At 47.8% G+C, this 14,461-nt stretch overlaps 1 protein-coding gene across 10 annotated transcripts in view; it reads left to right on the plus strand.

Moving 5' to 3' along the window:
- Positions 1 to 14,461, plus strand: part of CDK5RAP2 (CDK5 regulatory subunit associated protein 2) — a 155,381-nt gene that overhangs the window by 131,323 nt on the left and 9,597 nt on the right. For 8 of the 10 annotated variants that reach the window (XM_059657826.1, XM_059657825.1, XM_059657820.1 and 5 more), the window contains 8 exons: positions 541 to 660; positions 2,715 to 2,831; positions 4,996 to 5,185; positions 6,113 to 6,234; positions 7,253 to 7,477; positions 8,790 to 8,867; positions 9,799 to 10,064; positions 11,744 to 11,887. In XM_059657826.1, the coding sequence (XP_059513809.1) occupies positions 541 to 660; positions 2,715 to 2,831; positions 4,996 to 5,185; positions 6,113 to 6,234; positions 7,253 to 7,477; positions 8,790 to 8,867; positions 9,799 to 10,064; positions 11,744 to 11,887 (1,262 nt within the window). The remainder of the gene's footprint in view (positions 1 to 540; positions 661 to 2,714; positions 2,832 to 4,995; positions 5,186 to 6,112; positions 6,235 to 7,252; positions 7,478 to 8,789; positions 8,868 to 9,798; positions 10,065 to 11,743; positions 11,888 to 14,461) is intronic. The other 2 variants (XM_059657828.1, XM_059657829.1) reach the window with 1 other exon arrangement.

The following is a 14,461-nucleotide window of genomic DNA, read 5'->3' on the forward strand; positions in this document are numbered from 1 at the left end:
TACTCATGCTAACAGGATGTATTCTTGATCGTACCATTCTCACTAACATCAAGAGTATTGATTGTTTTGTTTTTAAGACTGAAATTAGTAAGTGATAAATGGATAACATAAGCCTTTCAAAGAATTGGTCCTGAAAATATCTGGATTCATAATGGAGGTAGTTTAATCAACTCTTAGGCAATTCAGGCAGACTTCAGAGCGATCTGTTAGTTTCACCATAAGGAAGATTTTAAATTAATAATTGATATTTAGAAGAATAAAGGGCTGCATGAGAGTTAGCATTAAAATTGTATGGAATATAATTTTTCCATGCGATGTACAATATCTCTCTCGTGGAGGGCTGCAGAGAATCGTTACAGAACTGTGTCTGTGGGCTGTGGGCATCAGCTCAGCCTCCCCCTGCTAAGAAGGAATTGCCAGTTGCTGACTATCTTAGCACAGCCAGTGCCATTGGAATTTCAAGATCACTGCATAATCTAGAAATTACTCACTTTGCTAGGGGCTTCAGGCCGTAAATAAAAACTGTCCTTCTTCCTGTAGACCTACTAATGGAACATATACAGGAAATTCGAAGTTTGAGGCAACGTTTAGAAGAATCTATTAAGACAAATGAGCAGCTACGGAGACAGTTGGAACGGCAAGGGCTTGAGTTTGATCAAGGTAAGAAGGACCTTCCCAAGCCGGCGCAGTCTGTGCGTGTTCATTGCCTGGATCAGCATTCTGTGCACTGGGAAGAGCATCGGACTCATGGCCAGAGAGGTTTCAGTTCAGACCCTGACTCTGCTGCTTACCTCCAGGGTGCCCTCACTTAAGCTTGCTGACTTTCAGTTTTAGTCACTTTTCTATAAAATGGGGATAGTAATTTCCATTTTATCCTATTGTGATGAGAATTCCATGAGCTAACTTAAGTAGAGAGCCCCATAGCCCCTGACATAGTAGTCACTTGATAAATGTTCCTTTCCCAGCCATTGGAGAAGTCTGCCAGCCCCCCAGACGCCTTGAATTGTGGTTGGCTCCTCATTTGCCTTTGGAAGCTGTACAGAAATAGATAGGTATTTTAAAACCACAAAAGCAGTATTTTGTCTTTTTAATAATGGATTATAAAAATATTAGCATTTTAGCAGTCTAGTAAATCTCACATGCTAATCAAAAAGTCACCAATAATGCTGCATAGCCACACTTAGCTCTGAATGGGATATTTTTCCATGAAGAATTTTTAAATATTTTTCCATAGGTAAGATATTCTTATGATTCAAAAGTTGATGCCTTCATTCTGTACCCATCAGTCCTATTATCCCTTCTCTGCTCCCATTTCTGCTAGTTTTCTTCTGTGTTCTTAAACAGTGTTTGTCTTTTTAAATGTAAATCCAAATATATATTCTTATTCCCTTTCTCACTTACCCTGAAGGTGTAGAATACTTTGTATCATTATTCTGTTCCATCTTTTTCTTCAAACAATACATTTTGGACATCATTTCTTCTTGCTCCGAGGACTGTGTCCTCATTTCGTGAAGAATGTGTCTGAGAGCAGCTTTGTGCCCCAGGAAAGTGGGAGATGGTTTGGGCCGGACTACCTGGTGTGGATCCCAGAGCTTCTGTTGATTAGTTTGTGGCTTTGGGCAAATCTCCCCAGCTCTCCCCATCTTAATTATCTTATAAGAGTCACAGAGATTAAATGAGGCAGTGTTATGAATGGGGTCTTGCTTAAGCTCCTCTCAATAAATGGTGGTTTTCTTCATCATTAACAGTTTTATTTTATTTATTGTGTAACTTTACCAGTTTAACTTTGCAGCGCTCTGCAAAGGGTGGGGATGCTGATGTCATTCCATTTTTGGAGATGAGATGACGAAGCTCTGCATCTTTATCAGAGATGTACTCAGTGGTAGCTCGCTGAGCTCGCTGTGGCTGGCAAAGAGCTCCTTAACTTGAATCTTTGGACCCTAGTCCAGTTCTCATTGCTCTCCAGCCTGTCGCAGTCAGAAGGACATCTTTCCAGAGTACTGTGCGTGCTGCTGTTTGGTTCCAAATGGTGTTCTCCCTCTCTCTCTCTCTCTCTCTCTCTCTCTCTCTCTCTCTCTCTCTCTCTCCCCCCTCCCTCCCTCCCTTCCCACCTGCATCCAGCATCCTCCCCCCGTCAGCCCCAAGGAAATTTATTAATCTGAGTTATTAGTCACATCAAACACAGGAAAGAAATACACGCCTGGGCCCTTCACATTCGCTCTTGGTAATGCCCGAATTAGATTCATCCTGTTTTACATTTTCCCTAGCAAATCCAATTATAGAATTATTTGGGGGCTCAAATGGCCACCAGCTATAATGGAGCAGGCAATTGCTCTGGAGAGTAATTCACTTTGACAGGAAGGTTTACAAAAAGGCATTCATAAAGTATTCACGCTGGTGGAAAGACATGCTGTTCTCACCATGTTGTCACAGCCTCCGAGAGACAAAGAAATAAATGTGGCTGCGCCTCCCCCTGCTGCCAAGTGTTCACCTTGGGAGCAGGTTTGAGAAAGGCATGGCTCCTGTAATGCTGAGGATGTGGGGGAGCCCCTCTTGTCTCCTCTTTTAAGCTCACTCTTGTCTCCCTTTGGGCTCTGGTAGCACCATATATAGTTCACAGAGTGATTTTCTTATGTTTCCTCATTATTTAAAGCTGTTTTCTAGAAACTTCTCTACCTTGAGACTGATAAATCACTATATTTTTGTTTTTATAGGTTCTTCAAACAGTTTTGCTTGTGGTTCAGAGCTGCATAATTCTCTGACATCAGAAATTCGTTTCCTGAGGAAGCAGAACCAGGCCCTCAATACAATGCTTGCTAGAGGATCCAGAGGTAAGACTTAAAGGGGTCTCCTGCAGCCTGGAGCCCCACTGCCTTCTGTGGCATGGGAAGAATGCAGGCACTGCACTCGGAGCAATCTAGGCTCACCTCCCGTGGCTCTGGGTGGGTCACTTAACCTTTCTGAACCTCTGTATTCTTTTCTGTACCAGGAAAACAGGAATGCCTCACAGGGCTGTAGTGACAATTAAACACTGTAAAGCCCTCAGCTCAGTAAATGTTGCTTTTTGCCCTTGTTACACATCCCCTCTATCCAGCCACCTCTCATCTGTCTTAGCTCCCAGTGGGAGAGAGAAGGCCTGGAAGTATATTACTGCCACATCTCAATCAGAGGTTTCCCACTGTCAGGAAAGTTTTCCCAGTATTTCTTATAAAGATCCCTTCTCTTAATTCCTTCTGTTTGGAGCTTCGTCCCCCAAGAGCTTTCACTCACATTACCTCTCAATACTTAAAATGTTTCTGGAATGATATGTCATCAGTCCTGTTTCACAGGTAAGAGACAGGCCTAAGGAATTGACTGAACTGTGGTCACAGAGCTCGAAGGTGGTGGAGCTGAAACTTGGGCCGGTTTATTTCACTTTCCCTAGAGGTTATTCATGCTGATTTTGTTTGAGATGAAATTCGGGCTTCTGCAGATCATTCATTCACTCAGCAAACATTCCTGGCTCCAGTTCTATGTCAGGGCCTGTGTGGATGCTGTTACAGAAATGAATTGAGAACTGGTCCTTTTCCTCGTGGTCTGATGGGAGACACAGCAGGCCAGTCTGTGGACTAGCCACGATGCAGGCAGACTCAGAGCTACAGGATCCTGGAGATAGCATCCTGGCCAGGGAAAACTGGTCTTCAGAAGCAGAGTCTAGAGCAGTGGTTCTCAACCTTCCTAATGCCGCGACCCTTTAATACAGTTCCTCATGTTGTGGTGACCCCCAACCATAAAATTATTTTCGTTGCTACTTCATAACTGTAATTTTGCTACTGTTATGAATCGTAATGTAAATATCTGATATGCAGGATGTATTTTCATTGTTACAAATTGAACATAATTAAAGCATAGTGATTAATCACAAAAACAATATGTAATTATGTATGTGTTTTCCGATGGTCTTAGGCAGCCCCTGTGAAAGGGTCGTTTAACCCCCAAAGGGGTCGCGACCTACAGGTTGAGAACCGCTGGTCTAGAGGATAAGTAGGGATTAACCAAGGTGCCTCCGGTTTAGAGGAGCAGGGCCTTTTCAATAGAAGAAGGAGAGCGGACACAGGCCTAGCAGTTAGAGATGGGGCGAGTACAGATGGGCCGGGGTTGGGGGCAGGAGCACACTTGCTGGAGAAATAACGTGTCATAGTTAAGAGTGGAATCAGAAAACCCGGGTCTGAGTCTTGGCTCTGCCACTTACTGACTGTGTGATCTTGGGAAAGTCTTAACCTCTTTGCTCCTTATTTTCCCATCTGGGAAACGGGAGAATGCTAGTACCTTCCTTGGAGGTTTGCTGTGAAGAGTACATAACATGATACATGTGAAGATCTTCATGTGGTGCCTGCAGATGGCTGGTACAGCACTGCCAGCAGCCTGCACTGTGGAAGCACTGTGCGTGCAGTCCCGGGTAATCCTCACACTGGTACATGGAGGAAACCGAGGCACAGAGAAGGGAAGGAGCTCACTCAAGGCTGTGGAGCCAGTGAGCAGAAGAGCACTGCCTCTGGGCCCGAGGTGTGTCCTCCTCAGGAGAGGGCTGTCCTCAGGGCTGAGGAGTGGATGGGTCCCAGGCCGCCATCGGCACAGCCCCGCTGGCCTGTGGGGAGGCTCGCATACTTTTCCAACACCCAGGGCCAGGATTTGGGGCCTGTTCCTTGCCTCTGTCTAATTTCTACCCACTGTTTGCTCTGTGAAGGCAAAGTCACTAGGTTTGCACAGCCCATTATTTAATAGAAAATTAAACAGGCCCATTTCATCCCAGTGACGTTTAATCTGCAGCCGTGGTGTTGACAGATTTATCTGCCCACAATGCATAAGATAATTGGAGTGCCAGAATCATAAATGCCAGATTAAATCTCATTCTCTTTTGTATTCTTGGAGTGCTCGAACTCAAGTGCCGTATTTGCGTAATAAGGTTGGAAAAAACAAATGGGGTCTCTTCTCAGTGGCGCATTTTGTTTGCAGATAAACAGAAGGAGAATGAAAAATTACAAGAGTCCCTCTCCAGGAAGACTGCGAACCTTGAGCGGCTCCAGCGGGAGCTTGCCTGTGTGAAGGGGGAGAAGGAAAGGCTGCAGCAGGAGGTGGGCCAGAGGGAGCAGCACAACCAGCAGCTGCGCCAGGAGCTGTGTGCCAGCCACAGCGAGCTCAGCAGGTAGTCAGGCACCCCTGGCCTGGCGGCTGTGCAGGCGTTGGGTACTGGGCAGTGGCCACGGGACAGGGCATGCCAGCCCCTGCCCTAGTGCACAGGGACTGCAGACAGTATGACAGTAAACACCCAACACACGTGGGAATAGAACATTTGGAGAGAGGTCTTCGCAGTAAGCAGGATGGGCCCTGGGGGCTGATTGTGGCAGGGCGGGTCAGGGATTCTCGGGCAGTGAGGTGTGAACTCTGCGGATAGCTAGTGGAAGATCACTGTGGGAGGGAAGGGTACGGGGCGGAGGGAAGGGTATGGGTGGAGGCAGGGCGTCCTTGGCCCCTGCTGGGCAGAGCAGGGAGGCAGTGCAGCTGAGGAGAGAGGCTGTGTTACGGGGGAGGGCAGAGGTGGCTAGAGGCTGGATCACATAGGACCTCGTCACGTGGTCAGACTTTGCTTTTTACTCTGAGTGACAGGAAGCTGGGGAGATTCTGAGTAGAGGGGCCGCATGAGTCTGACTTAGATTTTAAAGGGATGTGCCAACTGCTCTTTGCCGTTTCCCCTTGGACTCTGTCTTGTCCCCATGTTTCCAGCCTCTCCTGTCGGCAGCGTGAGTGCCTTGTTCTTGTGGAGTGACTGACCTCGCCCTGGGTCTCCCGGGGTGGGAATTGGTCTTTTCCGTCCTGGCTCCTCTCCGGGCTGTGCCCCCTGGGCTTCACTTCCTCATGTCCGAGTGGAGGATTAGATAGCAGGTTCCTTCTGTGTCCGTGAAGATTACGTGAGATAATGTATGGAAAAGGCTGGGCTGTGACCAATTCTGAACCACGCTTGTCACTCCGGTCCACTCTCTCCCAGCTAAGGGTGGACTTGGCTGCCTGTGAGGTCCAGCTGCGTCACTCTAAGTTAGAGTAACCTCTCCTCCCCGGTGCTGGGCCTTCGCAGGGTGCAGGAGAGGTTGAAATGGAGGCAGGAGCTGCTCTCACAGAACAACAGGCTGCTGCAGTCCCTGCGAGTGGAGCTGAAGGTGTACGAGAAGCTGGATGCGCAGCACGGGATTCCCAGAGGTACGGGCGCTGGTCGGGCTTTCTCGGCTTGGGCTCTGTGTCTTGGGCTGTCATCACACCCAAGCTCACCCAGATGGTAGATGTATTTCGAAGCAAGCTCTCTGGCCCACTCTTCCTCTGAAGAAGCCGCCGGACTCACGGAAGGACGGAGGCTCAGGAGTCAGGCCGCTGACGTGTGGGTTTTCACCACCTTGCTCCCGCTCTGTGGCTCTCGGCAGTGTCTCACCCCTTGGGGCCTGTTTCTTCCTCTGTAAAGCGTGCTCACTGGTACCTGTTCTGCAGAGTTGTTGAGAACATTCTATGAGGTCATTTATTGAATGCACCCTAACACAGTATGTAGCACATAGTAGGCACTCAGGATACGGTTTTTACTACAATTTTCTTGCTACTATGTGTTTCCTTTTTGCCCATTCATTCAGCAAGTATTTATGGAGCACCCACTCCACAGTGGCCATTGCTCCAGAGGTGGTCGTTGGCCCTGGTCCTCTCTATATCCTGAGAGGGACTCCAGATCAGAGTGACTCGACTGTAAACTCAGATGTTTTAGAATCAATTTTGAGGTGTGGTGGGATTTTTTTAAAACTAATTTTCCAGATGGTTTCTCCCTATTGAAAATTTATCTAGAAAAGGGTCACAGCTTTTATTTTCTCTTCGAGTTGCTTTTCTTATTCTTGCTGTTGCCTTTTTAAATATACTGTGGCTCTTAAAATCAGCCCCTTTCATTCTATAATTCCACCCAAATAGATTTTATTACTACTAGACATAATTTCGGGGTTTGGTGTGCAATTTGCTATGCTTTTATGGCCAGAAGTGAAAATTAATTTCCAGCTCTTATTTAGCCTGTGGAATAGCAGCAATTAGGCCTGCCAATATTTTTGTTTTTAAAGTCAAGTTGTTATTTTAAATTGGACTAGGTTCTTAGGAAGGGGAGGGTGATGGTGGCGGGTTTAAAACGAGCGCTTTTGATGGCTGACCCTTTGGTGGAAGAAGGTGTCGAGGCTTCTCCTGCACGTTTCAGAGTCCAGCGGAGAGACGCCGGGAGAAGGCTGGAAGGGGCAGGACCCGCTCGGTGACCTGCATGACCTCCTGACCGAGATCCAGGCTCTGCGGGCACAGCTGGAAAGGAGCATCGATACCAACAGCACACTGCAGGGCAGGCTGGAGGAGCAGCTGGGGCAGAGCGGGAGGAAGGCACTCCAAACCCTGCCCACGCCTGAGCAGCCCCTTCCACCAGACAAACACGGTACTGCTCCCGCTCTCCCCCCTGTTAGAGAAGGCAGCCCTGGGTGTCTGTGCAGCACACGCACACGCCTGATGCTGCCCTTGCTCACAGAGGTGTCTTTCCATTGACAGCAGACATGCTCTACCCTGGAAGCCAGGGGACCTGACCACTAATTAGCTGCCACCTTTGGCAAAATAGTGTAAGCTCTATCTGGAGCCTCCTGGTTCTCAGGGAGTGGGGTTTGGGCTGCCAGCCGCCCTCATTGCCTCCCATCCATCTAGTGCTGCCCACGTCCCTCTACTACTGAACATCCCTTTTAGTCCTTCTTATTGCCTTTAAAAGAGAATTTAAGCCTCTTATCCCGACTGTCAATGCTTTTCACGACCTGACGGGCATCCTAGTAGGTTTGAAAACTGGTTCTGCGTTGCATTTGCTTGTGTTGCAGATCATCTTGTATAGCATCTGATTGATTTTGCCTCCTTACATTGTTTCAGAAATGCATCACCTCCCAAATCCTTATTTGGGTCACTCTTCTCTCTTGCTTGAGCTACTGCGGCAGCCTCCAGGCTCGCTCCTCCAGCCCGAAGTGCAGATCTCGCTGCACACTGCCCTGCCTCACTCCCTGGAGTGGGTCCCACGTCCTCACAATTCTGGCCTGGCTCCCTGGGCTCAGCCCTTTGAACTGCGGCAGTCTCCCTGGGCGTGCAGAGATGGCTCACTCCTTTGTGCCTCTGCGTCTGCTCCTTCCTCTGCCTGCATTTCTTTTTCTCCTCGGATTAGCGCCCCTCCCTGAGCTCCCACAGCTCCCGGGGCTTCCCTCCCTTAGCCCTGAGCACCCCAAGGGAAATGGCCTGTTTTCTTGTCTGGATAAGAGGGTCCTTCCAGGGAGGGGACTGAGTCTGCTCATTCTTTTTACTTATTTATTATTTTTATTATTTAATCCTCACCTGAGGATATGTTTCTCTAATTGATTTAGAGAGAGGAATGGGAGGGAGGGGGATGAAGAGAGAGAGAGAGAGAGAGAGAGAGAGAGAGAGAGAGAGAGAGAGAGAGAGAGAGAGAGATAGATCGGTTGCCCTTGAACGTGCCCTGACTGGGAATCAAGCCTGCAACCTTTTGGTATACAGGATGATGCTGCAACCACCTGAACCACCCGGCCGGGGCAGCCTGCTCGCTCTTGTCTGGTGTCTGCACAGGGCCTGGCAGGAGAGATCCAGTGAGCTTATGAAGGATTGCTTGTGTGTCCGATACTTCACCATATTCTCCTTCAGTTCTGTCTGTGAGACAAAACACTTAACAGCTCATTTTCCTTCTCTTATTTTGCATTTTGTAGATGGCGACAAATGTCCTGTGGCCACCGATAATTCCTGTGATCTGCGTGACTCGGCCCCACCTGTGCGCCCGAGATCAGGTACAAAGCCGACATCTGGGTTGACTACAGCAGGATTGGATTTGCCAGTGGACTTTTTATTTTTCATTTTATTTTATTTTTTAATATTTTTATTGATTTCAGAGAGGAAGGGAGAGGCAGAGATAGAAACATCAATGAGAGGAAATCATTGATCGGCTGCCTCCTGCATGCCCCCTACTGGGGATCGAGCTCACAACCCCGGCATGTGCTCTTGACCAGTTTTGAACCTGGGACCCAAACCGGCAAGAGCAGGACTTTTTAAATTGAAGAAAAGGGTGTCCCTGGTCTTAGCTTAAGAGGGTGTTTGGCAGGATTTGGGTTTCGTGTTGTCAGCATCTCTAGCTGGTGATCTTCTCCAAGCCAGTTAATTGGTGCCTTGGTATTACCAACCTCAGTGACAGCATTGGGTCTCTGGATTAGCGTGGGATTCAAGGTCCTGGAGCAGCCAGACTCAGTGGGCTCTGTCCGTCCTTATCCCTCTGCCCTCATGCTCTCATACAGAGGGTCACATTCCTGCAGACACGCTCCCACTTTCCTCCTTTTCCAGACCGCCCTTGTCCCACTCTCTGCCACTCACCACGAATGCAAACTTCACTGGTGTCCCAGCCAGAATTTTTAACTCTGAGCCCTGGGTCTTCGTTGTTGTGCTTTTCCACCTCCCATGTGTCTGTTCTGATTAGACCATGGGCTCCTGGGGTGCAGGCACTGGCTTGATTCATCTGTGTGAATCGGGGTCTTCTGCAGAGCGGGTGCCTGACCTGCTAAGTGTTGGTTGAATGGAATTGAGCTTCTCCCACAAGATGAATAAGCCCGGTGTGGGGCAATGTACAGACTGAGGGCCGCCCTTAGCCCCCCTAGCTGGTTGAATGAAGCTCATGGAACGCCGGGTGCTGCCTCCAATAGATCTGACATCTTCCCTCTCATTCTGTAGCGTCAGAGAGTCCTCCACTCTCTAGAAATGACATGGACTCCCTCTCCTGCGACAGTGGCAGCTCGGCCACGAGCGCCTTGAGTATGTCTCGCCTGGTCCTGGGCCACCACTTGTGGGCCAGCAAGAGTGGCAGCCACATCCTGGGCCTGATTGAGGACTACGAGGCCCTGTGCACGCAGGTTGGCCAGGGCCAGAAGCTCCTTGCCGAGATGGACATTCAGATCCAGGAGGCACCCAGCCCCTCAAGTCGAGAGCTGGAAACAAAGGTAACCTGACCTGTGACAGAGCTGGGAGGGAGACTGATGCTCAGGAGGGGCAGGCATGGACGTGTCGGCTGAGGGGAAGGCAAGGGGCACACGTGACCTCACTGAGGCCCTGGGACGAGGAACCTGGAAGTGTAACCACGCGAGCTGAGAGGTCAGGGCCCGTTGGGGGCTTCTGTTGTTTTCTGTGGGAGGGACACTTGTCGAGGCTGGTGCCCTGCATTATTGCCATCGCTTACTGGGACCTGCCGTAAGACTGCTTCGGTCTGTCCAGTCTTCCAGCCATTCTCCCGTCCTTCAATCCTCCCAGACTGGACCCAGCTTCCATGGGTCACATTTCCTAGTCCCTCTTCTCAGGTCCTTACTGCGGACATTGGAGCCCCCTGCTTTCTGATACCTTTTTGCCTTTTAGTTTCGTTTTGTTTTACTACCATATTGTAAAAGTCAGCTTCGCGTCTTACATTTCACTAGATAATGAGCTCCAGGAGAGGGGGTAGTGCCTGCTTTGCCCAACACTGTTACCCACTCCCTAGCTCAGGGCCTGGCATGGCATAGCTGCATGGCAAATATTTGTTGAATGAATTAATCAATCTTAATAAGGTTATTCTTTTCTGATTATAAATTTTTTAAAAAAGAAACTAGAAAAGCATAAAAGGAAAACATAAAAATACCACATGGTGCTTAACACTTGAAATTTTGATAAATATACTTTTAGTTCATTCATAAAGCTTAATTAAACTGACTCTAGCACATAGGAGTTTCGTATTTTGACTTTCAGTTCACATTATACTAACATTTTTCCTATCTCATTCAGTGTAATTTCTAGAACTTGACTTTTAATGGCTGAAAAATAAGCTAACCTGTGGGTGTACCATCATTGATTTACTCTCACAGCTGGCTGGTGGGTATCTCAGCTGTGATGATCCATATAAATAGGGCTCTGGTCATGTCTTTGACTGGTTCCTTAGGGATGAGCTTCCCAACGTGGAATTACCTGTTCGAAGGCTGTGAACTCTTGTGATATCTCTTGCTACATCACTTTCCAAAAATATTGCTATCCACTGCACTGAGTGTTTTTATTTATAAGTTTGTGTCCTTATTTTGCCAATTTGATAGCTAAAAGGGGAGTGTGGTGTTTTATTTTACGTTTATTTGATAGTGAAGACAATGCCCTTTCAATTTCTGTTTTTAAATTTATTTTGTTTTCCCCTCTTGATTCATGTTCTTTGCTTTCCCATGCCCTCGTCATCCCCCAATTTGAGTTTGCTTCTGCCAGCAGAGAGGGTGAGAGACTGTGCACTGGCAGCAAGCAGAGCCGTTCAGCAGGTGACTGAGGAAGGAGTGTTTGTGTTGCATTACGTGCTGTTGGCGTCATTTGCCTTCCCGAGAGGCAGAGAGAGTGGTCCGACCATGCACCCTCTTCTTGGCATAGTAAATATAGTTAATGCAGGTGGTTATTAATCATGGTTATTGATTGGGCTAAATTCACTACTGAATTCTCTCATAATCTATAATTCACCCGTCTTTAAGAACAATAAATTGGTGTCATCTGGCACCAGGCTCTTGCTCAGCATGTGGAGCGTGAGCCCTGCGGTCTGGAGATTTATGCTGCCCATTAAAGCTGGCTTGTCCATAATCGTTTTCAAGGCTGCATGTAACAACCTTCTCATCCCCGCATGCAGGGTCTCCACCCGGCGCCTCTGAGCAGGTTTGTCACCAGCGTGAGCAGAGCCAAGCTGATTCTGGAAGAGGCCGCGAGGTTACTGACGCTTCTCTGGAGAGTCTCACTCCCCACGGATGGCCAGTGCACACTCCACTGTGAACAGGTGGGTGGTGACACAGGATGCAGAGGCTCAGGGGAGCCACTACAGGCGTGTCCCAGTCTCCTGCACGTCCCTCCAGGACCTGGCTCACAGCAGTTGGGCGCTCATTGTGGGGATTGTCAGAGGGCGGGAAGGCATTGTGCCAGGCACCAAGCTGGTGCTCCCAGTGTGTTCCGCATCCACCACCACCCTGCTGCCCTAACCCGGCCCTGTCCTCACTCTCAGGACGTCTTTGTTGAGGGAGATGCTGTTTGCATCGTACACATGAGGAAACCGAGGCTTGGGGAGTGAGGCCCATACTCAAGGTTACAGAGCTGGTTTGAAAGCACAAGTGTCTGAATCCAAGGAATGAACTTGTTTTATGGGCTGTAGGTCCCAGCTTGTCCCGTGGCCCAGCTCCTTCCCTTCTTCTCAGAGTCTTTTAGTTCAGATGCCTCTTCTGGGCCGGCTGGTGCCTTTGTTAGTTTTCAGCATTGTATTAAGTTGGTCGTATTCAAGTCTGTTTTAACCATTTAGGACAGCAGTTCTCAACCTGTGGGTCGCAACCCCTTTGGGAGTCAAACGACCCTTTCACAGGGGTCGCCTAAGACCATCAGAAAACACATATATAATTACATATTGTTTTTGTGATTAATCACTATGCTTTAATTATGTTCAATTTGTAACAATGAAAATACATCCTGCATATCAGATATTTACATTACGATTCATAACAGTAGCAAAATTACAGTTATGAAGTAGCAACGAAAATAATTTTATGGTTGGGGGTCACCACAACATGAGGAACTGTATTAAAGGGTTGCGGCATTAGGAAGGTTGAGAACCACTGATTTAGGAACTGCTTTTTTGAATCAGTGAAAATCATCTATCTTATAAAAGGCCAGTGGCCGTAACGCCATAATGACCAAATGACCTGTCACCAGGAGGTGCATTGATGGTCTGGGGTCTCATGTGGTTTTGTGCACTGGGCCTCTAGTTTACTATGAAACCATTGAATCCTCCCTTAAAAGCTCAACTTTATAGACACTTGAATGTGACTAAATTAAGAACTGTTGATCCCATGCCCATCCTCATCTCATGTCTCATGGGCACTACTCAGGAATCAGGTGGGCAGAAGTGGTCCCAGGGTTTTGTCTGTGGGAAAACAGGTGAGCGCCCACTCTGCTGACCAGAGAAACCTCCTGGAAGCAGGGGCGCGCAAGTTGAGGAGGCATTAGAACTCTGCCTGGTGCCCTGATAGATGTGTCCCCCTGTACTTGTCTAACCTATACATTCTTGCCAAAGGCAGCAGGAAGGCAGAGGGAATTTTACAATCCATGTCAATACGTGTCTAATTAAGCCTCTTTGATGGCTCTCAGGTCTGTCAGAAGTGGTGGTGAAGCAGCTCTCTGCTTGAAGGGTCTGTGGAGCCTGTGCTAAGACTTCCGTCTTGGGACCCTGGGGGGAAGTTGGGGTGCACTGAGTGTTGGAAGTACGGAACCAGTCCTGGTGCAGGAAATCCTGCTTTACCCTCTTGTAGCTGGTGGGGCCCGAGTGGAAGATGGAATGTTGGAGGGAAGAAGGCCCATTGGGTTCCAGGCCCCCTCTGACCTTTCCTTTTCTTCTAACCCATTGTGCTCTCTTCCCTCTGAGGCTTAGACACAGATGCTCTGCCTCCTAACCCTGCCTCCTTCCCAGCCGCTGGCTCCTCATCTCTCTCATCTCCCCTAAAATGTTACGTCAAGGTCAGAAAGGGCTCCCTGTTCACTCAGCATAGCTTTCGTTTCATTATAGCCCCTATCACAAATTATAATTACACATTCATTTGTTTAATGACTGCCTCCTGCTATTTTCCACGAGGGGCAAAGTCTAAGTTGTTCATATTTTTAAATGAATGAATAATTTTCTCTCATACTATCAAACTAGTATTTGCCCATATGATTTTTAGAGCATAACGTGTCTGAACTAAACAGTTTACTCTCAATGCAACATTTTTGTCCTCAGTACGTGGGAATGCCTGTGAAATAGAATGCAGTCCTTGTTCCACGCGCGTGTGTGAAGATTAACTATGCTCACATTGATCTCCCCACTCGCAAATCAGTCTAGGGACTGATCAGCACTTGTGATGATTCGCCCCATGTTTCCGAGTCTTTCTCCGGGAATTGATGATGCTCACTTTAGCATCATAGAATTTTAGAACCACAAAAAGGACCTTGGAGATGCTCTGATATGGTTGCTGGTGTACGCAGACCCCCTGTGTGGTGTTTAATTGCCTCCAGCCACTTTTCTGTCCCTGCCCATGTTTCATACAGTGCCTTTTTCTTGGTGTGAAATGTGTGTAAATCAGATTTCCAAGTTGTCACCAGCAACCCCAATGGCTTTTTACTACCTGGTGTTTTCTCTGAGTGTCATTAATTTGCCTTTTGCATTTAATACATCATCCTCTGCAGTTCCAGGACTGCTCTGGAAAGTGTGATCATATACTTCAGTTTTTCTAAGAAAGTTGTGAGGAGGGGTATAAATATATACATACATTTATTTATAAAAAAATTTTAATGGATAAATAATAACAGGTTACTTGTAGGGGGTGGGAAGAAA

This window comes from Myotis daubentonii, chromosome 11 (genome assembly GCF_963259705.1).
Source record: "Myotis daubentonii chromosome 11, mMyoDau2.1, whole genome shotgun sequence".
NCBI lineage: Eukaryota > Metazoa > Chordata > Mammalia > Chiroptera > Vespertilionidae > Myotis > Myotis daubentonii.